Source organism: Punica granatum, chromosome 3 (assembly GCF_007655135.1).
Source record: "Punica granatum isolate Tunisia-2019 chromosome 3, ASM765513v2, whole genome shotgun sequence".
Classification (NCBI taxonomy): Eukaryota; Viridiplantae; Streptophyta; class Magnoliopsida; order Myrtales; family Lythraceae; genus Punica; species Punica granatum.
The window spans coordinates 1,102,602-1,128,962 of record NC_045129.1 but is presented as its reverse complement, the minus strand read 5'-3'; the positions used below and the strand labels follow the sequence as shown (position 1 = coordinate 1,128,962).

Genomic DNA, 26,361 nt, shown 5'->3' with positions numbered 1-26,361 from the left:
CAGTCTGTCCGTCGAATCCAGCAATAGTCTCCAAGAGAGGATCTTAATTAGCTGATTAGCGAGTCCTGGCTGGAGAGATCCTCTAACCATTTTATTTCTTTCAGGAGTGGCTTGCTTTGGTTTTGGCGCATTTCATGTAACAAGGTTGTATGATACTGGAATATGGGTGTCCGATCCTTATGGACTAACCGGAAAGATGCAACTTTTACCATTTTTACTGTAGGAAGTCGCTATCAAATACATGATTAATTAGGACAAGGATGGCCCGCTTAAGGGCAAATCAACCTTAATTTATACTAACTAAAGGAGAAACAGGAACGCAGAATAAATTACTTGCTTGTGTTTCCTGTTTTTCCCCTTTAGTCTGTACCTGTTTGGGATGTACGGCTGTTTTGTTCTCCTTCCTTGTTTTTCGCTTTATTCCTTGGAGTTGGAGGGCTTTAAAGCTCAAAGAGAGCTAGGTAGAGTTTTGGGTTTCGACCGATTCCAATTTTGTACTGTCCATGTCCCTCTCTCGGGGCAACTCGCAAAGGGCAAGGGATGTCTTGGTCTTGTCTTGATTTTACTTACGAGGTCCCAGTCATTTCTGGCACTCCTAGGTCGTGGCAGCTGGCAGGGCCCCCCCCTTTCCCGAGGTGTAACGTTGCTATGGTGCCATACATGGAGATCGAGATGTTTCTGCGGTCTAAGAGCTCTCGCGGAGGTTATAACAGTGAGAGTCAAGGGGATTCCAAAAGTGTCGAGATGGTTTTGGTGGTTTCCGGATTTGATTCCGTCAAATGCTCATCGACATCGTCACTGTGGAGGGAGGAAGAACAATTGCTTGTGAAGTATTGAAGTCCCCTGCTGGTTGCGCATGTTAATTAATATAGGAATCTTCTTTCTTCTCATAGTCCCAAAGAAGTTCACGAATTAAAGCCGTGAGTTGCAATCGAGAAACAACATCAACTTATTACATCAAAGCATGAGCCATCAGGAAGAACAACTCTCACACTCATCAACTCCCTTATTACAGATGACAGCACCGGAAAATGAAATCAGAAGTCGCAACGAAAGAAAAGAAAAATAACATTTAAGTTGTGTTTTCTTCTCCATGTTGGTTTGTTCCCTTGGGGATGGAGGTGTTGAACTTGTCAGTCTTGTGGGCGATCATGAGCCAAACATGAGTAATAATGTCTCCGCCCCGACGGAGCAGCTTAGCGTGCTGATAAACCTGACAGTTATAGGCTGCGTAACAGATCATCTCCACCCAAACACAGCTTATCACCCTCCATTTATTATTGTGCAGACCCCCTAACTCTTCTGCTAGCTTTTTAGCTTCCCCTAGAACATCCCAATCCTTCGTAATAAAATTCTTCTTGGAGGACTTTTTCTTCTCAGTACTATTTTCCCTTTGGATGCGATCAGAGGGTTTCATTAAGACCTCCAGGGCCCTTTCCCTCTTAGGAAACCCATCGCCTTTTAAGTTCGCTTCTAGTTCCGAGCAGGCATATTGGAAGGTTATGTTCGTCGTGGTGAGAGAGAGGATGTAGGGGCATCGAGCTAATAGAAACATCATGTAATCAGAGAATAACTTGCTCGCCCAACAATCTTCATTTTCATCTTCATGGTGGGTGTTGTAGCAAATATCAGTGGCGATGTGCCATATGATGATGCTCTTGTCGAAGGACATTATCTTGACACTCTGTACCACTTGATGCAATCGTTCAAGACCTTCAAGGGCGATCGTCCACTCGCCTCTTTTATTGAAGGGTGAAAACTTTCTCTTTTCATCCAATCTCTTCATGTCCCTCAGCAGAACCTCCTTCAAGTACCAAGGGATTCTTCTGCTTTTCGACTCCCAATAGATCTTGAACTCCTCTTCCTTGCCAAACACTTCCGGAATTTTGATTATTGCCTTTGGCCACTTGTCGCGGAGGCAATAGTCTAGCAAATTCAACTGTCCCATTCGGTCCGACCATCTTTTCTTTCTCACCGACCTATTCAAAATAAATGGCAAGACACTTGAAACGATTGGCCACTTATGGTGCTTGATCATCTTTATTATTGCCCAATCTGAAAACGGTAGACGCAAGATTTGATAGGTCTCCATAATCCCAACCCCGATGAACAACGCATACGTATAAGCCACATAAAGGTCGAGCAAGAAAGAATTCCCAAAGATCACCGAGAACCCACTTAGGGTCATGAGCAAGCTAAAGTAGCTGATAAGACGAAGAGCAATCCCGAACTTCGTGTAGAGGACTGGAGCCTTCGTGTAGAGAACATCGTACATAAATCCTAGCTCGATATCGGTAGTTAGGAATGCGATACGAGGATGCTTGTGTAGGGACATCCAAACCTGCCGTGCAAATAAAGGGTGATAGAGCCAGCTAACCAGGTGAGGCTTCAGGCAGTCAAACCGGTAATAGGCCTTCAGAAAGATAACCGGCCAGAGGATGTCGATGTCTTTAGGCAAATCTTCCAACCGGCAGGTGATGTCTGGCAAACCTACGAACCATTTAGGGATCTCTTGCTCCTCTTCGATCTCTTCTTGTGTGATGCTCATGTTCTCATCGTACACAGACTTGAGAGCCCACACTGTCTCTCCGTACTTTATAATCCCAGCAACAAACATGGGAAAGTACAAGACAGCAGCCTTGGATGTGTCCCGACAACGAATTAGAATCCAAAGTACAAAACCAACGGTCAAGATCAAGTTCAATACCTGTCTCAGACCGAGCCGATTGTCCTCCACTGAGTAGGCGGTGATAGTATCAGGATTTCCTAGTAGAATAAGAACCAAAGGGGCCAACAAAGCCTTTAGCTCGGTGTCATAATCGGGCTTTTTCGGGTCATTGATCCTGATGACAATGAGCTTTCCAAGGGCAAGCGTTGCCACATAGCTTGAAAGCAAATAGGAGGCCCATACAATGAAACGGATCTTGTAACCTGTCATGAGTCTTCGGCGCGAGCCAAAAATTGTGAGGGCGGCTTGGAAGATGAGGCCTGCAAGTACGAGGAGTTGAATGCTCCATGCTTCCCAAAGATCCATCAACCACGGCCATAGCTTTTCCAATAATGCTGGAACCCAACTGAAGATGTCCATTAGAATTTCCCGTTATATCATATAAGCGTGCTTCCCTTAATTAAATTAAGTCCTAATGAAGATGAAAAAGAAAATGTTAGGGACCTGCATCAATCAGAGAAAACAAGAGCAACATATTGCCTTTTCTATGCTGCAACATGGTGGCTTAAGCATGCAAATATTGATTAGAGAAACCGTCGTCTTTTGGATTGAGATGGTTCGATAGGCAGCAAATGCATCGAGTCTTACACAAAAAATTTCACAAACCTTTGGATGATCAGTCTGTCCGACAAACAGAAAAAGAAGATGAAAAGATCAATCTCAAGAGAAACTTATCAGAAGATTCTGGGTTGATGATCTGCAAATGCTTACTTCAAAATCATTTATATAGGCACACTTCGCTGAAGTAATTAGGAAGGAAGACTACCTTTCTTACAGCTTTAAGAACAATTCATCAATCTTAGTCGTAACTAAAGTAGATAAAGTAAATAGAGAATAGATTATTTGCTTGTTTTCTATGGGTTCCTCTCCAGCATCCTTAATTAATTACTCTTTTGGAAGTACAAATATTGTTATTCCTCTGCCTTTGATTTTCCTTTTAGTAATGCTCGTCTTTCACTTTATTCCTTGAAGTTAAAGGGGTTTATCTTCGAATGATTGCCGCAGTGGAAAGGGATATGCCCAGGTTTACTTACGAACCTCAGTCATTTTCCGCGTTCCAAGGTTGTCCACATGGATCCTAAGGAGTGTTAGGTGGTCTCACCTATGGGATTAAGTGGCACCTGGAGTCAAAAAGCTTTCTGGAGCTTCACAGATTCATGGGGAGTTCTGAGAAACTGAGACGGTTTTTGTGATTTAGGAGATTAGTTCAAGAGGTTTAAATGGCATTCCGATAATCCTGAGGTTTTCCTGAAGGAGTGCCACTAGAATTTAGGAGCAGGAACTCCAATTGGGGTGTCAGCTCGATTCCGTGAACTCCAGAAACCACTTTTGTGGTCTGTTATTGTAGTGTTTATTCTTTCAGATCATATTTAGTCCAAACACGAGCTGTGTTCATGCATGTTAACTTTATAATTAAGAGACTCATTGTTTGTATTCCCATCCCATAAGCTAGCTATATAGATCGCCAGGAATTTTCTTCTCATTTTTTGCAAAGAACTACGAATTAGCTGATATAGTTGAGAATCTTTAATCCGTTTCCAGTTTGACATAAACCGAGAAAGTAGCTTCAGTTTTGTTATGATAATCATGCTGTATGGTACAAGTGTTTGTATGAATCAGCAAAAGCTATTGGAATATATATGTCAATGCCAATTTTGTACTGTCCATGTCCCTCTGTTGGGGCAACACTCAGAGAGCAAGGGATGTCTTGGTTTTACTTACGGCACTCCTAGGTTGTGGCAGCCTGCACGGCCCCTGAGGTGTGACATTGCTATGGTATTATACATGGCGATAATACAGAGGATGCAAGCATTATCGAGAATGATTGGCTGTACAGCTTATGTAGATCTAGGCGGTACTGCAGTCTTAAGAGCTCTCCTTGAGGTTATAATGGCAAGAGTCAAGGGGATACCGTTTCCAAGTGTTGAAACGGTTTTGGTGGTTTCCGGATTTAAATCTGTCAATTGCTCATAGACATCGTCATTATGGAGGAAGAACAATTGCTAGTACAATATCGAAGTCCCCTCGACGGTCGTGCATGTTAATTAGTTATAGCCTAGCTAGAATCTTCTTTCTTCTGATTTTGGCAAAGAAGTTACGAATCTGTAAAGATATGTGTTGCATTCGAGAAACAATATCAACTTCTTACATCGAAACATGAGCCGTAAGGAAGAACAGCTCTCACTCTCATCAACCTTATTACAGATGAAAATGAAACCAAAAGTTACAATGTGAAGGAAAAGAAAAAAACATTAACTCAAGTTCTTCGTTTTGATTTGTTCCGTGGAGGTGTTGAACTTGTCAGTCTTGTGGGCGATTAGGAGCAAAACATGAGTAATAATGTCTCTGCCCCGAAGAAGCTGCCTTGCGTGCTGACAAACCCGACTGTTATAGGATGCATAACAGATCATCTCCACCCAGGCACAGCTAATCACACTCCACTTATTGGGCAGACCCTTAACTCTTCTGCTAGCCTCTGAGCTTCCCTTAAAACATCCCACCCCTTCGTAATAAAATTGTCCATGAAGGAGTTTGTCTCCTCACTGTTTTCCCCTTGGACGTGAACAGAGGGTTCCGGTAAGACCTTCAGGGCCTTGTCCAGATCGGGAAACTCATATAGTCTTCTAAGTTCTTTTCAAAGATCTGCTTTAGCTTGAAGTAGGCATATTTTAGTAAGATTATCTTCGTCGTGGTCAGAGAGAGGATGTAGGGGCGTCGGGCTAATAGAAACATCGTGTAATCAGAGACTAACTTGCTCGCCCAACAATCCTGTGCATTTTCATGGTCGGTGTTGTAGCAAATATCAGCGGCGATGTGCCATATGATGATGCTCTTGTCGAATGGCATCTTGACGCTCTGACTGAGTCGTTCCTGATAACAGCGAGCTTCCCGGGGGTGAGCGTTGCCATATAGCTTGCGAGGAAATAGGAGGGCCATACAATGAAACGGATCTTGTAACCTATCACGTATCTCTGGCGCAAGCCAAAAATTGCGAGAATGAATTGGAAGACAAGGCCTGCGAGTACGAGGAGTTGAATGCCCCATGCTTCCCAAAGATCCATCAACCATGGCCATAGCTTGTTCACTACCCAACCGAAGAAGTCCATTGGAATTTCCCGTTATATTATATAGGCCCGTCCGTTCCCTTAATTGTATCGAGTCCAAATGAAGATGAAAAATAAAATGTTAGGGGCAAGCATTGATCAGAGAAAACACAAGGAGCATCTTACCTTGTCTATGTTACAACTGGGTTATAACTTAAGCATACAAACATTAATCAGAGAAAACATTGTTTTCATACGGAAAGGGATATGCCTGGGTTTACATACGGATCTCAGTCATTAATTTCAGCGTTCAAAGGTTGTCCGCGATGCGTGGATCCTAAGGACTGCAGGTGGTTTTACATATGGGATGGATGAAGTGGTTTCGGGGTCGAAAAGCTTTCCAGAGATACACTGATTCAGGGGAAGTTCCAATAAAGAAACTGAGGCAGTCTTGATGATTTTAGGAGATAATTTTAAGAGGTGTGGCATTCCGAGAATTCCGAGGTTGAATTTCCTGCAGTGCTGTTAGAGTTTAGCGGGAGGAAGTCCAGCTAGCTAGCTCCAGATAGAAATAACATTTGTGGTCTGTCACGATAGTGTTTCACTAATTCTTGTGGTTGTTCAGCGACGCATGATTCCTCTCCGTGAGATCTTATTTTAATCCCAAAGACGAGAGTTTACAAAGTACATATCCAGGTCCCGGCGCTGTGTTCATGCATGTTAACTAACTTAATTATAGAGACTCGTTGCCAGTATTAATTTCAATCTCCTTTTATAATATAAGCTAGCTAGCCAGGAATCTTTCTTTCTTCTCATTTTGGCAGAGAACTCCAAGTTAAATCGAAACCAAAGAATAATATGGTCGAGAATCTGTTTCATTTTGACAGAATAGCTACACGTGATTCACTGTCGTAACCAATCGAGAAAGTAGCTTCGGATTTTATTATAACATTCATGCCCATCAACTTAATATGGTATAAGTGCATTATTCAGCAAGAAAGAGGGAAAAAAAAAAAAAGAGGGGTTATAAGTGCATGCACAAATCAGTACTAAAAGCTACTGGACTACATATATGTGTCAATGCCAATTCCTTCCTATGCCACTATACACCGAATACTTTGCGATGACTACTTTTTCCCTGATTTTGTAGATCGGTTCAGGTCGGTTCCTCAAACTGGGGTGATCTCTTGAGTCTTGCCCAAGGAAATGGGAAACAAGAAAGAGGACGGGAAATGTGATTGTAAAGTAGAATTTTCTGTATTTTTGCTGTTAGAGATTTAGTAAAACCATAGATATACTTAACAATTTAGTGTCCGGTGTTGAAAATACGATGACTCTCCACTTATTACAGCAAAAATTAATCTGATAGCACGACTCTTCAACTTCTTATTCAATCTCACCACACCCACAGTGCACATCAATGAAACCAAATGCTAAAGAAATGAAAGAGAAAAATCAAATGGTTTATTCATCCCGTGGTCTGTACTTCCCGGAGAAGTTGAACTTATCGGTTTTGTGAGCAATGAGAAGCCAGACGTGAGTGATGATGTCTCCACCCTGACACAGCAGTGTCGAGTGTTGATAAGTCGAACTGTTATAAGCATGTAGCATACCATCTACACCTGGATGCAACTTATTAGCCTCTACTTAATTATGGACTTGACCTTCAGCTGGTCCTTGAGCCTTTGAGCTTCCTCTAGAATGTCCCACCCCTCCACGACTGTAGTCTCCATTCCAGTTCCTCGGCACCGTGTTTATCTCCTCAGGGTTTAATTGTCACTCCATGGAGGCTGGCTCAGACAAGATCAGTAGGGCTGCATCTCGATCGACCAGGGCCCCTAGCGAGCACGAAGACCTTTAGGAATGCTCTCAGCTTGAAGATCGTGCATTGGAAGGTTATGCTATTGTCGTGGTGAGGGAAAGAATGTAGGGGCGTTGGGCTAATAGGAACATCACGTAATCGGAGAGAATCTTGCTAGCCTTGCAATCTTCTGTATCTTCATATAGTATGAGCTGAAGCAAGCATCAGTTGCAATGTGCCATATAATGATGCTCTTGTCGAAGAACATCTCAATGCTCCACCCTCAAGTTGTCTAGGGTCAGGTGACTGCTCAAGATCATCTAGAGTAATCGTCCACTCCCCTCGTTTGTTGAAGGGTCTAAGCCTTTCTCTTTCCATCCAATCTCTCTACGTTCCAAAGTAAGATTTCCTTCAAGTACAGAGGGATTCTTTTTATGTCTGGACGCCAAATGGATTTTGAAGGTCTCTTCCTTGCCAAAGGCTCGGAGAAGCCGATTGAGTCCTTTCGGCCACTTCTCATGGAAGCAATAATCTAGCAAGTTGAACTGCCCGATTTGGTACGAAATTGTGAGAGTAATGTCTCTCATAATTTCTATGATACTCTATCATCTTCTTTACTGCCCATATCGCAAGGGTAAGTGTACCATTTGGTATCATATTTTCTATGTGGGATTATAATGGGCTTAACATGGTTCAATAACTGACATGGAGCTGGGCTCCTCTTCCATGCTCGGATAAGGGGGACTTACATGAAGCGCACTCTTGACTGCTTTCAGACATACTTGGTCTGGCGTGGTATGGGTGCGCATACGTGTAACCTAAACTCCGCTACCGCATTGAATTTTCATTATGCTTATACAGACTCTAGTTTATTTCCACTTAAAATTCAAGCCGAAAAATGGTGGTATCAAAGTCTCATATAAATTAATGATCGTTCTTTCATCTTTTTCATGTGGGGTTATAATTTTATATCATTTCCTAACCTAATGGAATCCTAGAACTCCCCATGAAAATATAAAAAAATTTAATACATGTTTTAATAATTGTCCAAATTCAGTCATTAGGAATATAGCAAAAATTTTTTAATATGATACAATATGTAATATGATAATAATGACCCGTTTATATTTATAATAACTGAGAAAGAAGGACTTTTATTTTTAAAATTTGGAAGTGACATTTATAAGGAGTTAAAATTTGGACTGTGATGATTCACCCAAAAAGAGAGGGGGAAAAAAAAGTAAGGGCCAGTTATGTTTCAACAAGAGAAAAAAGGGCCAACAATATAAATACACCCCCACCACCCCCCCTCTTTCCTTTTAATGCAACTTCTTATATTACTAATTCCAAATGAATAATCGTTAAATAACAAATCTTTACATTTTCAACAAATAAGATAATTAATTAGTCCACTAAGATCCCAAGGATTTATCTCCACTCCCAGATCTTCTTCTGGTTAGGTATATAGCCATTTTACCTCAAATAACAAACCTTCAAAATCAAAACGTATATGAATTGGACTGACATAATGGATCGATCGGCATGCCGGAATGAAAAGGGAATTTGTGATCCGGCAACATAAAACTTTATGTGTTATTCTATCACATTCCCTTATCATTCCATCAAACCGAAACGAGCCACATCGGAGAACTGGAGCACCTACTTGTCCCCTTCACGCATCAAGATCACACTAGAAAAGTGGTGGTGTGAAGGCGTTGAGCTGCCCGAAAATAATATCATCCCCCTCCTCAAGGCTGTTCGACTCCTGACACTCGAAGTACGTCTGTATCTCCTCTGGGAAACTGCACTTGGAGACGACTGCGGAGCTCTCCCTTGAAGGCGCTGCACCATCAGCTGCCGATGTCATTTCCATCATCTCCCTGAACTTTGAGGACTGGAGAAGAAGCCCCAGGGCTGATGTGGCACTTGCTGGCCGAGACCGGTGAAGTGGCACGTCGTCGAAGTCGCCATGCTTCGACTGAACTGGCATGTGGCTTAGTCCATCATGGTTAGGCACGGCTGTGGTTAGATTCTGGTCAACATTAGGATCGGGCTGACTTTGGCTAGCGCTGTTATCGGGTTTTAGCCATTTGATGTAACGGCTGAGGTCGAAATTAGTGACGGCATTGAGCCCGCGGTACTCTATTGCGGCCATGTCGTAGGCGATTGCGGCTTCTTCTTGAGTTGCTGAAAAAGAAATTCTCAAATTAAAGATGCATATATACTATTGACTATAAATATATTTTCATGAATTTTCCCCTTTTTTCGATTAATATTTCTCCATGAATGAACATTTATGAAAAATAAACTATTTCTCGTAGTGGCTTTTCGACTGTCCGTATTTATCCTTACGTGCAAGGTATAAATTCTCATTGACTCGTAATATATACCAAGGAATGATCTTGATTTATGATATTACCTTTTGTCTTTGTTTTTAATAAATGTAATCAAGAGAAGAGGTTAAGGTATATTCCAATATCTATGACATGCAATTTTTTGTTTTTTGGGGCAGCCAAATCTATATGTAATGTTTTTATTTTTTCGACCAATTCTTGACAAAGAGCATAACGGACGGATACCTTCATAAATAGAAACATAAAAGTAAAATCTCCCGTCCTTTTCAGATTGCATATGAAGGGTAATTTATTTATATCCAGCTAATTTTGGAGTGATAAAAATAATCTATTTAAAGAATAAAAAAAGAAGAAGATATTTTGATGTTATAGTTGGAAAGGAGCTATATTTGCCTATGTATATGTAACTCCGTCCAGTCATTCATAAAGGACCGCTTAATTCAGTGAAGAACATATGCTTCACTTTGCATATATTAATTTTCTTTTCTCCTTTCATAACCTTTTAATTGGAAAATATTGAGTCAATAATATTTATTCCGAGTAGTTAACAGTTATGTACGCAGGCGTACCGTATGTCCCAAGGTAGAGGTACTTGTTTCCAAAGACTCTGCCTATTCGAGCTTCCCATCTTCCATTGTGATGATGCCTACCAGTTTAAGTTCGAGGCAATGGGAATTAAAATAATTTGTCAAAAGAATTGAATTCGACATGCAACTAATAATTAACAACGATCCAATTGGTTTAAGCCTTCAATGTACACAATAATAGAAAAAAGAAGAAAAAAAAGAAGAAATTTCTTTTAATTTTTTTTATACAAATTTGATTTGAAAGTACTTGGCACATACCTGGCAACACCTCTGTATTTCGAAACTCCTCTGGAGAAACCACTGCTCTTCCTGTGATGTGTGTGTGTGTGTGTATATATATATATATATATATGATGTCAATTCCACAAAATACCAATTTATTGATAGAAGATTGGGAGAAAAAGAGAAGGACCTTATTACCTTCTCAATGATCCAATGTACTCTTCTCTGGACTGCCCTTCCATTTCTTTGAGTTCCTTCTGATATGTCAATAGCTGCAAACAAAATGTAATTTTTATATTATGTTCAGTTTCCGACGTCTTTCGAGTGGGACACCCAGTAGTCTCATCCAAAAAGAATGATAAATAAATTAACTCAAATAAATCGCTAATTTACCGGAAAATTAAGAATGGTATCGATGCCCCAATATTTGAGTGCTGCTAGGTCGTAAGCATGCGCGGCCACATCTTCATCATCGTAGGCACCTACAACATTTACACAATAAATAAACTAAATAAAAATCGGATCCTATATTCATAAACTAATACTAAAGAAAAAAAAAACAAAAAATGTTTTTTTTAACAATTTCAAAGATATTCAAAACTGCAAATTATTAACTGTTTTGAGCATAACAATGATAATGTCCCGATTATCTAAGCTTTCTTCCTTTTCTTCATCGGCTAATTAATTAAAAGAAAACGAGTATATATATTGCTGTATAAATGAAATGACTTACCGAGATAGACTGTCATTTAGTTCCACCAGAAATCACCCGCCATCATCACATCAAGCAGTAGATGAAAAATAAAAGAGGAAAAACATTACAACATCGTTAATTGACATTATAATACAGATGATGGAAAATATAACTTTAAAATTCAGAAATCAGGCGGTAAAGGGAAAAAAGTAGAAAAATAAGAATCGCAAAACCTTGTCGGCCTTTCTTGTTCTGTGATTCGTTCCAGCAGTTCTTATCCCACAGATGAGCTTCATATCGTCCCGTCCATCGGTGCCTGTACATGAACCAAATATATATATATATATATATATATATATGTCAAACCTTTTAGAATGAACAAGATCATGAAAAACAACATGGTGCTAGTGGTAGTTTCACGCATATTATGACATATATATGGACCATGATCTATGATGAGTTATTCATTGATGATGACGATGCTAGGGAGAGTTACTAGAACAAGAAAATGGGCATTATCTGGACCAACCTTGTGACTCCTCGGTATATCGAGCTACGCTGTGGAGGAGAGTCCCTTGGGACACTCCTCCTTTTTCTCTTGCCCTTCACGATATCCCCATTATTAACAGTCGTGATAGCAGCATTGTTGTTGCCCTGACTGTTACCATTACTACTGTTGTTATTGGTGGTACGACGGTTTCTCGGATTCTGCGGCTGCAGTAACTTCACCATCGACGACGCAGTGGAGGAAAATGAAAGGAGAAGAGAAAGGATCGAGATAAAAATTTTGAAAATTATATGACTGAGTCCTCCAACGAAGAGAGAAAGAATTAAAGGGTTATAAAAAGGCGAGGGAGGAGAATTTGTGGGCTGGCAAGGAATTATTAATTTAGAATCAAATAGAAAATAAATAAATAAAAGGGCCGGCAGAGAAGTTAATTTTTTGCCGCCTTTAAACGGCTTATAGTCTCTCTCTCTTGTCCTTTCTTCATTAATTATGTGCTGTTCCAATAACAATTCCTTGCTTCTTAAATTACAGCTATGGTTAAATCAATTGTTTCTAATTGTTTTCATTAGTTATTTTACCCCCTACAATTATTAATTAAAAAAATATATATATATATATATATATATATAGCGTTCTTAATTAGAATCCATCGATATCGTCTTCAACCATAACCTTCTAAGATTCGAGTTAATTAATCATTATGTATGGTGGTGTCCATGGTTTAACTCGAGACAGTTCTATTCCGATGCTCAAATATCTTGAAAATAACTATTGGCTCGATCTATTCATTTATATCCATGGGCTCTTTGACTTACGATTGAGAAAACGTTATCTTCAAAGTACATAGGTTGTGGCGATGGGTGTATACATATATACATACACACACACACACACACACAACATTGTGATTCGAGAAATCTTGTCATGGATGGATCTATATATCGTGCATGGTTTGAAAACTCGTGCTATATATAGAACATAATAAGCGTTTATGAGATCAAATCATAAAGATTCATATACATATATATATATAATCAATCTGTACTTCTATTTCAACTATAGGGGGTTCTTGATCTTGGATGCCTACGAGGCTCCGTTTTTCTCTAATACCAGTCTCTTTTAGTGATCGGATAATATCTATATACCGAAACATCTCATCTATCTGTAAATATGTGACGTATGAGATATACAAGTGCAACATACATGTACCTGTTCTTTAATTAACCGATCATATTTACGGTCGAGAGTGTATGATTGTACGTCCTTGCTCTATGTAATGGACTAGCCATATCTAGCCCTTCTAATTCTGAAAAGTAGGTTAGGTTAGCCCATATGTATATATCAATAATTAAAGCACAGCGGAGTTAATTAGTTTCAGACTCTCAGCGACGCCCATGCCCATATTATAAAGCAGTAGATAATGCAAAGCCACGAGTCATAGCCCGACCAATCAATATAGATAAATTATTTATCTACCTATAATCTATATTCCTATCAGCAAGGAATATTATATTGGATATGTTTAATGAAATTGAGAGGGCCTCACGTCAAACTTTCCATCATGTGATATCGATAAAATTCGATCATATGTCTAACGTGCTTGACCAAAGTCATATGCAGCAAAGTATGTGCTTGAATATAATATCGACATGTGCCCCTATTGTCCACGGACTTTGAAATTTTTATCGAGGCCTTTGAATTAGTACAGCCCCATGTTCGTTTTACTTGGGCTCAACTCGGAGGCACTGAGCTCATGTGATCTCGAGCCCAATTCGTTATTTAAATATGATAGGCACAGTGATTTTACTAGTTCAAGCCTAATTTGGACAATATTTGATTGCCAACTTACAATAGTAAGATTTGAATGTTCTCCTTAACTATAATTATGCATGTAGAGAAGGATATATATTGTTACAATGGCTTTGGGACGTGGGAGGCCTGACCTGCCAAGATGGGATCCAAAAATGGGCCCGTGAAAGATGTCACGCAAACACATTCTAAGTCCGTGTAATGAGACCAAGTGATTACCACGAACCAGACTTAATACGCGGAATGGCGCCGTATCGATTAAAGAAATCTAAAGATCACGATCCAACTTCACATAAGTTTTAAATGGAAATTGTCTTTAGCGGTTTCTTTTCCATGATTTCTTCTTTCTAGAAATCCAATTATCTTTCACATGAGATGAGAAACTTTTCGGTTGGGCCCGCCAAATTTGAATGAGTTCCCGCAAAGAGAAAAGGAGCACGAACGGTGTCCGTACAAAAATCTTCACGTGCACCCGAGACCACCTTCAGAATAATTTCATATCCAATAGAAACCAGCCAACTCTACACCGCACGAAATGCCCTGCCGAATCAGATTCCGACACGTACACAGGGCGCCTCCATCGATGCGCCAAAGACTTACCTGTCACGTGGAGCTATAAGTAGAGGGGGAAAGCCAGGAGTTTCAGGTAGCTCTCCGGGAGAGGGGAAAAAGCAAACCGGAGAGAGGATTCGAGACTCGCCGCCGACGGTACGATCTTCACTCCACACGTCGGTCGGCGTTCTCGGTGAAAAGCTCCCCAGTGGCTTCACTGTTCTGGCGATCGAGTTAACGTCGGTTGGGAAAGACCGGGGAATCGCCGGAGACGCGCCGATCCGTACCCCGAGCTTCCACCTCGCCGGAGAGGTGGGCGGCGAGGAGATGAGCTTCGATGATCAGGACCGCAAGAGGAGGAGACGAGCTGGTGGCAAAGCGAAGCAAATGATCGAGCGAGTTGACTCGGAGGAGAAGGGGAAGAAGGAGGGAAATAAATTCGAGAGGAAGCTTGTGAAGTTCAAGGATCTGCCGGAGTATATGAAGGACAATGAGTACATATTGGATTATTACCGGTGCGAGTGGCCATTGAAGGACGCGATCCTCAGCCTCTTCTCATGGCACAACGAGACATTGAACGTCTGGACGTGAGTCTCCATTCGCCCCTTCTCTGCATGTTCTTCTTCCTTAAAAATCTTTATCGGTGAAAATCATCGGACCAATAACTGCTCATATCGGCAATAATCCATGCTTCCGGTGGAATTTAATTCGTGAATTTGATCATGTCCCATTTGAGCTGCAAAAGCCGATGATCGTTGCATGGAGCAAATGTTTCCTCATGTGTGTTTATGAAGATTTTATATGTAATTTATCCCATCTGTACGCCGAAATCGTATGTGCAAAACTGGATTGAAAATGGAGGAGTCGTCTTGTGTCCAGGCATTTAGGAGGGTTTTTCATATTCGTGACGCTGACGGCGATGAGCTTGACGGAGAAGACGGGAATCAGAGGCATACTTAGAAGCTTCACAAGGTGAGCTAGCCTTTGAATTCCCCTTTTTTCTTAATCAAACTCTGTCTTAATTCATTACCTGTTCGGTTCAACGGAGATAGAATAAAGATTGTCGTACAAAAAAGAACGACTTTTTATCTTTTTCCGGAGAATTTTCATTGAAAGTGAAAGAACGGAGTGGACCAAGTGGAACCGTTGGATCAAAATTCTGACGAACCCGTTTCTTCTTTCTCATGTTACGCGGGACAGGGGCACAGTTCCGGCGCCGTTGATGACGATGATCAAGGACATGAACGTCTCCTCAGCCAATGTGCTCAACGTACGTCCGTCTCTCCTATCTTTTTCCTTTTTCGAAAAATTCCCTTGGCAATTTTTTTTTTTTGGCTTCGTCCGTGTGAGTTCTTGATTATTCGATTCGTTTTTATTGTGGACAACGATAATGGTCTGTCCGCCGCGAGATTTTTATTGAATTACAAAGGTCCGCGTGAAGAATATTCGAGGAACACCGTCTTCTCTTATCGCGTACCATGCCCATGTGATTTGATGTGCACAGCGAAGCATGGGCTGCCATTTTACGACCCAACCCAACTTTCTATGTTCTTTTAAAAAAAAAAATAAAAACTAAATTATTTTTTACTTTTTAATTAATTTAGATAATATGCTTAGATAGATAGGTAGGTAGAATGGTAGATGACGGACGATAGTCTATCGTCGTATTTAAAAGGATTATTTATTTTCATAGGATAGCATGATGACTTAATTTTATAGGACAGCACAATCTATAGTCAAGTGAGATTTAGCTAACCTAGATTTTATTTTGACCCAGAAGCAAAATCAGACATATTTTGCATGGCAATTGTGGGATAGAGGTCACTTCTGATTAAAACATCGCGGGAATAATAATATTAATTGCCAATCAATTAATAAAATTACCAAAAAAATATTTTTTGCAAGAGAGCTGTTGGTGGTCTTAAAAAGACAACGCAACTAATGGCTTTATGGTACTTTATCAATGTTGCTATTTAGCAAATGACGATACTTTAATGTTACTTTTTTCGAGGTCCGTCCACTGTGCATCGACAAGATAGAGGGCTGTCTGTGGAAAGTGGGATAGGACATATTGATGTAATGGTTTGGTCCCATCGGGGTATTAACTTTAAGCCCAGGAGATTTAGCACCACAAGTCAGAGCCACCATTGAGTAATTTGCTTCAATTAGACAATAGAAGCGTAATTAGGAAAAGAAAGGGATAAGGCCCGGCTTTATCCAATCAAACGTGCAAGATATGCCTTCTTCTCAGCTCCAATTCTTTTCGGGTTTCAGTTCGATGCTAACACTAAATAAAATTAAATAACCTAAGATATTCATTGCAACTTGGTGAGCCTAAAGATAAAATTGCAGTTTGGTGGTGACCCTAAGAATGAAGAACAAAATTTGTTCCACTTCCACCTTCCGTAGAACAGTTACCTTACCGCTAAACGTCTATATCACGGCTTATGGTTTTCAGTTTTTGATTGCTCAAGCTTAGAGAATGATTATGGATACAGGTTCTTCCAGAAGTCATATTAATAGATGAATTTGTTTGTTGTTGAACTGTATATTGACCAGGTTGGGCTCTTTGCCGTCTGCAAAGAAATTAGGAATACTGGGAAGAGCAATTTAGGTAGCAAAATTTTATTTCGGGAAGGTTACTCGAAATATTTGCTAAAACCTTTGAACAGCTGCAGGGAGATTTCGTAGTCACTGCACGCTACGTTTACCTAAATGCTACTCCCACGTTTGGTTGCCTAACTTGTCAACCAAACTTTGCCTGGCATTCTGTAGCTTTACTTTTTTTTCACCCCCAATAACAAGGAGGAGCAATCTTTCACTTTCTTAGGCTGATGCAATTTTCCGTGTCGAATCAGATAATTGGAAGTAATCTTTGGGGAGATTTCTTGGATACACTTCTGACTAATGAACCGTGGATATCATCTATCTTAGAACATTATTAAAAGAATCCGACCATCTTGGCAACCGAGATAAGCTAAGATTATGTTATAAATATCGTTAGATGAGGAAGATCTTTTCTGGATTGGTTGAAGCATAGCGTCAATTTTGATACAGTGACCGTTGATGAAGCATTCACTCTGGTGCTTCTGAGTTTCATAACCTCTAGTGTCTTCCGCAAATGTTCAATCTCAAGGATGAACGACTCTTAACATCCTCTTCGGTTTCAAAGAAACAGAACATTGTGCAATGAAAATGAGTCATGTTTGGAGCAAGGGATGCAAAAGATGGTCGCATATTTTTCTGGGGCCATGTCATCCCAAATTCTCGACAATCCTTCATACCAGTTGTGGTCTTTGCCAGTTCTGTACCTAGTTACAGTCTTTATAATCTTCAGTCTGTTCCTCGTACATTGTAAAATTACCAAGTTGACATGTCTGCTTTAGCTTGGTTTAATCCTCGGTGCTTGTTTTGTTTATGCAGGATTCACACTCGAGACAGATGCATCACCCATCAATCCTGCATCTAAATGAGAACGAGGGTGACAACATTCCCGGGTGGCCTTGGTACGTGTTCCTCGCTGGAGCAATGACCTGCCTCATCTGCAGCTCTCTATCGCACCTTCTCGCGTCTCACTCGAAGCGGTTCCACCACTTCTTCTGGCGGCTCGACTATGCCGGAATCTCTGTCATGATTGTCTCTTCCTTCTTCGCTCCAATCTACTACGCCTTCTTCTGCCACCCTCACTCCCGCTTCTTCTATCTCTCCACCATCTCCATCCTTGGAGTCCTCGTTGTGTTCACCCTCCTCTCCCCGGCTCTCTCCACCCCTAAATTCCGCACCTTCAGGGCCAGGCTTTTCCTCGCAATGGGCTTCTCAGGTGTCATCCCTGCTGCTCACGCAGTGGTCGCCCACTGGCAGGACCCCCAGATATTTGTAGCCCTGGGGTACGAGCTTCTGATGGGCCTGTTGTATGCTGCTGGGGCAGGATTTTATGTCAGCAGGGTGCCCGAGAAATGGAGGCCGGGGGCCTTTGATATCGCCGGGCACAGCCACCAAATCTTCCACGTGTTCGTTGTCGGGGGAGCACTGGCCCATTGTGCTGCCACATTGGTGGTTCTCGATTTTCGGCTGAGATCACCCGTGTGCGCGCCTTACTAGTACAAAGTGGACTGGACAGTCTTTTCACAGACTCAAAATTCTTCTCCAATGATTTGTGCTATATTGCACCTGTGTTGTAGTAATCTGAAACAATAGAACCATCTCTGGTGGTAGGGAAGGGCGGACATGAGAGCAGTTTTGATTTCTCTCGAAACCAAGTTCATTGTCACTCATATACAAATCTGCTTTTACGAGTGCGGCAAATTAAGATTGAAACTGATACAGATCAAGATTGATCGAAAATGGAATTTCAGGGCTCTTGTTCTTTGGAAATAGAGAGTATAGCAGAGAGGCACAATGGAATTACTACGAATGCAGCAACTTTGAGCAAATCCTCGCCCTCCTTCGAGATCACCCCAATCCTCGACCAGTCCCCGCTGTACCTGAACATTTGATTTTCACATGAGATGAGACTCCTGGCAATATATACATACGACTTCACTTCTAATCAAAAAATCTCGACATAGGGAGGGGGGGGAGATACCCGGCATCGATGAATCCCAACCCGAAGACGGCGAGAGCAGACCGAGCAATAGCTGGGCTTGAAACTCTCAGGGATGGGAGAATGGCCTTCTTACTCTGACGAGTATCTGCAATATCTCTCTTCTTCGCACATCTAATGGAAGACCCAGAGAACGATTTCCTCTTGCCATGAACTTCGACAAGAAGAAGATAAGGCACTCTGGTGGAGCTCAGGCTGTTCTGTGCGATCGCCATTTACTCCTCCTGACTGAGACCGTTGAAGGATCCACCACCACTAGCTTTTATGCTCTCGGGAAGCATTCACATTTCACAATCGGTGTAGTTAATCTCGGTATCCGAGTCGATGTCGCAGATAGGTGAAAACATACAAAGAGAATCATCGAAGATTATAATGTTTTAGGTGCCAGGATCGCATTTTCATTTTTGCTACAACTATATGAGAGTTTTTTTACGATGCATGAACCTTCCTTATAATAAAATAAAATCAGTAATATGATTTATGACAGACCTGAATGCGTTTAACTCGAAACAATATGATTAAATCAAAGTCCTTATGGTTACGGAGAATCGTACACCCTATTAATATCGACTAAAAACATCCCCGTAATCTGATTAGGAAAAGGGCACAGTGTAATTTTCCTCTCGGCAGAAATCATATGCTCCTTCTATCCAAATCACCGCCTCTCTTTCCTTGCCACGTGTAAATCTTTCATCTTTTTAAAAAAAAAAAAAATTCCCCTGAATCGAAGGAAAACCTCACCGGAACATAAAAATAAACCACGAAATTGTATCTTTGGCTCCTTGTCCCAAAAATGGCTTCCGCTTCACTGACCTTATCTTCCTTCAATCTGAGACTTCCCCCTCCCACCGGTTCCTCCTCCTCAGCTCGGCCCTCCTTCAGCTTACTCCAACTCAACACCCCGCTCAACCAGAAGGGGACGGCCAGCTCGCTCCGCCTCAGCTCCGCTCGCTCCATTTCTGGGTTCCCCTCGGTTTCCACCAACAGGCTATGCTCCATTTCTCCTCTCACCCAGAAGCTCAGGACCCTCACAATTGTCTCTGCTAAGGGCTATAAGATGAAAACCCACAAGGTATTCGTTAATCGCCTCTCCTCCCATGTCATGAACTCTCTGTTTCAGCTTATCAGCGGTCCAGAATGGTGAATTGTTCTGTTGGTTCCTAGGAATGTCAGCTCCGTGTGATGCCCTTATGGAATGAAATAGAAAAATTTCTCCTTGATGTATAATTTGGAGTGAGGTGATTAACAAAGAGGATTAGCTTTGGAAAAATTGGAGAAGCATAGTGATTTGCTTCCACTGAAAACACTTACTGCAGATAGCAGCATGCCAGCATGTGATTTGTTAATTCAATTTGTTGGGAGAAAATGTGAGTCCCGGAGACTCCAACCCCCAATGCTATTGATATTGATGCGAAAGTTTTAAGCTTGACATGGTTACTATTTTATAGTGTATTCATGCAAGTAGTTGATGCTGTGGTTACGAAAAACAGGCGTCAGCTAAGCAGTTTAGGTTGACCAGTAGAGGGAAATGAGGGTCGACTTGATGCAGTTCTGAAAGTTTAAGCTTGATGAATTCGTGGAAGCATATCTGTCAGTTGGCATGATTATCGTTTTATCGTGTGTCTATTCAAGGATATGATCCTATGGCTATGTAAGACAGGCCTCGGCTAAGCGATTTAGGGTGACCGGTAGAGGGAAGATTGTGCGGAGAAGAGCTGGAAAGCAACATTTGCTTGCCAAGAAGAACACAAAAAGGAAATTACGACTATCGAAAGTGGTGGGTTATCTTTAGACAATTTCTTATTGACTGTGGTGCTTTTCTTTTTCTCTTCTTGCGGTACCTGGTTGAAGGCTTTATTTGCATTTCCACTTGCTGGATATTGTTTTCATGATTGTCAATTCAAATTCTAGCTGTCAATTTTGCTGCTTGGATTAATTTCAAGAATGCATTTTACTTGATAATTATCTATGTTGCAAGAACTCTAGCCTGCTACTTGGGGGGGAATCCTAAGTTCTTCTTTTCGTCTTGCAATGGCAATTTTCTGATGTGTATGCGAACCCTCGTTATTCTCAAATATTTTCATTTAAACCGATATAATTTCATTTTGGTATCTAGTATATATATGTTGCTGATGATATAGCTTAAAAAAATATGACAAGCTGCTATGTCAGTTGTGCTTGCTAATGAACGAAGGAAATTGCAACTATTTGCATCATTACATGGACAGTGACAAGAATGCTCTGAGTTGCCGTTAAGCGTAAGAAAAAAGAAAACAAAAGAAACGAATTTAATGCTTTAAAACTCTTTTACTTAATGCTTTTAAGGAACCTGAAGTACCAGCATTTCGTTGAAGTTGTAATTACTGTCATCATGGAATAAGTTGCATCACCAGAAGTCCGAATTAGCTGCTGTTTAACCTGCTGTATTGTGTCCTACATGAACATTACCCCGTGATTTAGTTTGTTCTTGATCTAATGTTTCTTCTAATGCTTGAGCATTGACTTAAATTTGTCAGCACTGTAGTTCAAGACTTGCTCTCGCATATTGCCATAATCCATTCTCATCTGCAGGTCCAAGTCAGTCGGAGTGACTATGACAACGTGATTGGGGCACTGCCATACTTGAAGGTGAAACGACAGGCAAAGTAGATTCCAGAGGGAACTTAAGATCTCGTCATATTTTGCTTCAAGTGAGAAATTACTGATAATGTTGAGAGACTAATGCTATTCATTTGTTTCATTTCACTGATGTTCGAGCTATAGTTCATTTCTCCTATCTTCTGAATTAGCCGTCCCAAAATCTTACATATCGACTTGCAGCAGTTGTTTCATTGGGAATGTGCAAGCTCTTCGTCATGATTTAATGGAGCTAAAACTCAAGATGACATTGTTGGATCAAATTCTTCGATCTGAAGAGTAATATCTTCTTCTGGCAAAGAATGCCCCGACAATCATGGCAATAGAGATCTAAACCACTACTTGTATGAAATATAACTGATGCATGTGGATCGTGTAGCATTCAAGGTTTCCCTGAACAAATCATAGAGATTTGGAACTAGCTGAGGAGGCCTGCAGTTTTCCCTTCTTTTCCCACGAGGAAAATTGTACTCCTGGCGTTAGATAAGATTTTGCCCGAGCTAGCATCGAATCATCTCAAACAGATTACGCTCCCGAACATTTGTCACATGTATTATGATGCGCTAACATTGCGAAGAATCAAGGCAAAGTTTGCCCGTTGAAATCGCCATATGACTGGAGAGTTAATGTATGACGATCAAAGAGGCCGATGATATATCTAAAGTATTCCAACATGAACTACGTCGAGTTTGTGAAATCTTTTAGGGGAAAACTGAAATTATAAAAAGTTTTGGGGACGTATATGCAATTATACGAAACTAATCATGTCGAAGTATGAACATATGGGCCCCAGTTTATCCAATTGCATCTACGTGTCTCCTTCGCGCGAATCAGCTCCCGCCTCCGGAACGGTGAATTACCGGAAAAACCATCATCGGCTCGCCTAAACGGAACGAACGGCCAATGCCCAATTTAGTCATTTCATGAACCTCCATATTCCCTCGGTACGGAGCCGTCACGTGCGCTACGATACCCTCGCGATCGGTTCTCGGAGGAACAGGAAGATCATTCTCTAGGGTTTTCAGTCCCCTCCCGATCCGCATCGACGAAGCAATTCCTACGTCGGAGAGCTTCGATTCGATCCTCTGTCTCCGATCCTGTTTGGGTATACATTCTCACGGGTTCATGCGCAGCAGATGACACCCGGCAGTGGTTCGTTACCGGAGCCCGAGACGGAGGCCGGGGCAGCCGCTCGAGGCAATGTTCCGGTGAAGCTGGAGAGCTTCGAGGAGGATTCGTTGGAGGAAGAGCATGGTCCGCTCAGCAAGCGAGCTAGGGCCTGTATTGCTCGCGAACAGGTACGGAGTTGAAGATGGTGTTTCTCTCTGCTTGCTTAGTGTATATATCACCGCAATGTGGCTGTTTGATTGCTGACGAAGTGGAAGTAGTAGGGATTGAATGGCTTTTGAGATTTCCGGTTTTATCACGAGGTGGTCTGAACAGCTAAGAACATCTCTACTATACTTCACCGGAGATTTTGATAAATATGGAAAATCATTACTTGAAAATTTATATTAAAGTTCCCTTTAAAACAAAATCAATTTGTGCTTTAATAATGTTTCTGTCATTAATATCAAGATATCTTGTTTAATCTATGGCTTGTAACAGTGTGATATTCTCCATAATGCCGTTCTGAATAGTTATGCATGATGGAAGGATAGGTATTGAGATTTTGATATGGACATGAGCTACGATTCCACTTTGCAGATGTATTTATCGGAGACTCATATTAAGTAAAATCAGCAATTGATTGCCCTGTTGGGTTATATAGATTAAAACATAAAATGTGTTGGAAATTTGTTACAGTTGAAGGGAGGAAATTTTATGCGTTAGATAGGATTGGTTTTTTCAGTTCCTGACTAATTCATGGATTTCCTGGGCCTATCAGCAATGGGGTGCTGGTGCAAATGCATTTCCGATCTCGCCATCTGAGTACAACCCACTTGATGAACCAAGCCCTTTGGGATTGCGGTTAAAGAAAAGTCCCTCATTACTGGATTTGATTCAAATGAGGCTTTCCCAAGGAAGTCCTGCTCTAGAAGTGGTTAAGTGTGAAGATCATGGCAAGGGAGTCGAGAAAGACTGTCAAAGTTCTGCTGTTTCTGCTGTTGCGGCTGACAAGATGAAGGCTTCCAATTTTTCAGGTTCAGTTCTGAAAATTGGGCAGTGGGAGGTAATTTATTGCTGTACGTTTCAAACATTTATCATATCCAAGGAAGCTTTAAGCCTTTCATATCGGATGATATGGCTTATGAATTTCTTGTCTTTTGTTATTTGCAGTATACGTCAAGATATGAAGGTGATTTAGTTGCTAAATGTTATTTTGCCAAGCGCAAGCTTGTATGGGAGATTCTTGAAGGTGGTCTCAAGAGTAAAATAGAAATTCAGTGGTCAGATATTATGGCCCTCAGGGCAGAATTTCCTGATAATGGACCTGGGCAGCTAAATGTTGTGGTGAGTACTCCGTTTTTCTGTTATTTTTTTTAATAAACTGCGTAATAGGTATATGTTCATGTGCTTATGATGCTCACCTGGTTCACTGAGTCAAGCTGGTGTAATTTGTGGTGCAGCTGGGCAAGCAGCCCCTTTTCTTCAGGGAAACTAATCCACAGCCGAGGAAGCATACCTTGTGGCAGGCCACTTCAGATTTCACGGATGGTCAAGCAAGCACTCACAGGTGGATTTTGTTATCTTGAGTACCCTTTGCTCCCTCTTTTGTATTCTTCGCCTTTTAGTTGGCTTTGATTGCAGATGCAATATCTGTGAATCTTACTTATTCTGGACAAGGTAGAGGTATTACTATTAAGATTGTGAAAATTAAGTTGTTAGGATACAACGAATAGGGTCAATCTATTCGTGAATAATCCCATGCTTATCATCGGCAATGCTTTTGAGATGCATTGGTCATCATAACTCTCTGATAGTAAACTCAGCTACATTTTCATGATATATTATGTAGGCAGCATCTTTTGGAGTGCCCGCCTGATTTGTTGGAAAAAAACTTTGATAAGCTCATCCAGTATGATGCACGCCTCAATCATTTGAGTCAGCGAGGGGTTACTGTGTTAGATGCACCACTCTTTGAGGCAAAAGCTCCAGTTTCAGGTGATCTGGAGCCACCCAAAAGCTTCTCAAAGGCAGGTAACGGCAAAGACTCTGCCATATCTAGCATCAAAGAATCAAATTCAGTTCGGCCGTCCTCCTTGAGGGTTGAATTATTGGATCCTACTGGTGCAGCTCCGGAATGCCGGTTTAGAGACTGCTTGTCTCCCAGTTCAGGTACCATGCTATTTGCTTAGATTGATAGGCATTTCTCAAATCAGCATCTAGCAAACATTACTGAATTGTCTGTCTGATATCTAGGGAAATCAAATGGTTATTTTACAGAATGTGGTCTGTACTTTTAAAAGTTTTTACAGAAAGGCATCTCCGTGCATGAAGCGTTAAATTACTGACGTGATGTATTAGCAACTTTGGGCATTTTCACATATGCTTATACATGCTTGTTTGTTGCTTCATTTGTTTGTCGATAGATGTTCAAGTCACTGAAGAGAACAGAGGTTCTGAAGCTATTGATACGGCGAATACCACCGCTCAAGAACACATAACACTGCCTGGGCTTCGTAAATCAATGTCAGTGAGTGATTTTGTGAACCACATAGGTCAGCGTATAGCAGAGAATATGGACTCTGGTAATATGGCTCCTGTTGACGGGCTGCGAGGTCGAGAAATGTTCGAAGACATAGCACAATACCTTCTCAGCGACACTCAATTGACAACTGTGTCTGATGAGAAATCCCTTATGTCGAGGGTCAACTCTCTCTGCTGCCTTCTGCAAATCGAGCCACCGCTCTCAATTCAAAGTCAGCAAACCAGTGATGGAACTGAAAGTTTTGAAGGAGCAGGAGAGCGAGAAACTGATGGGGGTGGAAAGGTGACTGGACTTACTGACGCTACTGATTCGTCGGTGGACAGTGGGAGTACTGTAACAGAAGTCAAGGGTCCCAAAGGTGATCCAAATGATGTCTCTTCGAGCTGCAAGCAACAAGTGGGTATGTCGAGGAAAGATTCGTTCGGGGATCTGCTGCTTCATCTACCTCGAGTCGCCTCTCTCCCGAAATTCTTGTTTGATATCTCAGAAGACGACCCATAAAATCCTCAGCAGAAAGTTCATCGAACATATTAGAACTGTAGGTGGTTAAGTGCTCGAGCTATGTTAATAAGTTCGTTTTCGCTTCCCAGGAGGTTGCTGTAATTTAGCTTTCTTGTATATATATATTAGAAGTCTCGGGACACTAATGGATCCAGAAGCTGCAGTTACTGTAATTTAACTTCACAATTACTCGTGCGGGTACCCTAATATTGAGGTAACACTCCTACTTACGAAATAGGACATTAATCACCCTCATTTCCGCTGAGGTGGCACCTGATTTGGTGCCACATGTTCGTTGTGCTGGGCCCTTAATTAAAATTGGGCACCCTTGCAAAGCGCATTAATAGGCAAGGATTGGCTCAGGCCGATAAATTTGGGCCACGTCATTTTATAGCTGGAAAATGCGAAAGGGGCTCATGGTCTAGCACAGGCTCAGCTCGTGGACATGACCAGGCCTCACAATGGGCCCTTAACTCTAATGGGCTTGCATGCGTCGACTTACTAGGCACCGAGTAGGCCCAGATTGATAAAATTGGGCCCTTAGATATGGGGCCTAGAAAATGTTCAATAGGCCCAGCACTAGTCTATCGTCTTTCCCTAGGCTAGCTTAAGATCAGGATGATCAGCACCAACACGCACTAAGCACAGATAAAAATTTTAATCAGAAGA

The 26,361-nt window shown here is 41.4% G+C and overlaps 6 protein-coding genes across 7 annotated transcripts; 3 read left to right on the top strand and 3 right to left on the bottom strand.

Annotated features, from left to right (window-relative positions):
• Positions 1 to 646: 646 nt before the first annotated feature.
• On the bottom strand, positions 647 to 3,416 carry LOC116198953. Its single transcript, XM_031529231.1, has 2 exons — positions 3,335 to 3,416; positions 647 to 3,140 (listed from the first exon to the last, which is right to left on the bottom strand). Exon 2 carries the CDS (start codon positions 3,086 to 3,088, stop codon positions 1,073 to 1,075), a length of 2,016 nt encoding a protein of 671 aa, XP_031385091.1. The 5' UTR covers positions 3,089 to 3,140; positions 3,335 to 3,416; the 3' UTR covers positions 647 to 1,072.
• Positions 3,417 to 8,749: 5,333 nt separating this feature from the next.
• Positions 8,750 to 12,203, bottom strand: LOC116200055 (AP2-like ethylene-responsive transcription factor At1g16060). The gene is made up of 8 exons (XM_031530723.1): positions 11,960 to 12,203; positions 11,664 to 11,746; positions 11,470 to 11,478; positions 11,130 to 11,218; positions 10,935 to 11,008; positions 10,773 to 10,823; positions 10,497 to 10,573; positions 8,750 to 9,760 (listed from the first exon to the last, which is right to left on the bottom strand). Exons 1-8 carry the CDS (start codon positions 12,160 to 12,162, stop codon positions 9,264 to 9,266), a joined length of 1,083 nt encoding a protein of 360 aa, XP_031386583.1. The 5' UTR covers positions 12,163 to 12,203; the 3' UTR covers positions 8,750 to 9,263.
• Positions 12,204 to 14,384: 2,181 nt separating this feature from the next.
• LOC116200054 (heptahelical transmembrane protein 3) lies at positions 14,385 to 18,643 on the top strand. The gene is made up of 4 exons (XM_031530722.1): positions 14,385 to 14,886; positions 15,179 to 15,271; positions 15,500 to 15,569; positions 17,723 to 18,643. The coding sequence occupies exons 1-4, from the start codon at positions 14,627 to 14,629 to the stop codon at positions 18,398 to 18,400; spliced, it is 1,101 nt and encodes a 366-aa protein (XP_031386582.1). The 5' UTR covers positions 14,385 to 14,626; the 3' UTR covers positions 18,401 to 18,643.
• Positions 18,512 to 19,305, bottom strand: LOC116200058. The gene is made up of 2 exons (XM_031530725.1): positions 18,885 to 19,305; positions 18,512 to 18,783 (listed from the first exon to the last, which is right to left on the bottom strand). The coding sequence occupies exons 1-2, from the start codon at positions 19,115 to 19,117 to the stop codon at positions 18,651 to 18,653; spliced, it is 366 nt and encodes a 121-aa protein (XP_031386585.1). The 5' UTR covers positions 19,118 to 19,305; the 3' UTR covers positions 18,512 to 18,650.
• A 335-nt stretch (positions 19,306 to 19,640) lies between these two features.
• LOC116200057 (50S ribosomal protein L35, chloroplastic) lies at positions 19,641 to 21,733 on the top strand. The gene is made up of 3 exons (XM_031530724.1): positions 19,641 to 19,974; positions 20,563 to 20,679; positions 21,474 to 21,733. The coding sequence occupies exons 1-3, from the start codon at positions 19,696 to 19,698 to the stop codon at positions 21,549 to 21,551; spliced, it is 474 nt and encodes a 157-aa protein (XP_031386584.1). The 5' UTR covers positions 19,641 to 19,695; the 3' UTR covers positions 21,552 to 21,733.
• A 744-nt stretch (positions 21,734 to 22,477) lies between these two features.
• LOC116200053 lies at positions 22,478 to 25,927 on the top strand. Of its 2 annotated transcripts, XM_031530721.1 has the most exons (7): positions 22,478 to 22,837; positions 23,428 to 23,712; positions 23,820 to 23,993; positions 24,110 to 24,216; positions 24,499 to 24,680; positions 24,777 to 24,818; positions 25,073 to 25,927. In XM_031530721.1, the coding sequence occupies exons 1-7, from the start codon at positions 22,676 to 22,678 to the stop codon at positions 25,690 to 25,692; spliced, it is 1,572 nt and encodes a 523-aa protein (XP_031386581.1). In that variant the 5' UTR covers positions 22,478 to 22,675; the 3' UTR covers positions 25,693 to 25,927. The 2 variants fall into 2 exon arrangements, with proteins under 2 accessions (XP_031386581.1, XP_031386580.1); XM_031530720.1 differs by having other exon boundaries at positions 22,485 to 22,837; positions 24,499 to 24,818; positions 25,073 to 25,888.
• Positions 25,928 to 26,361: the final 434 nt, after the last annotated feature.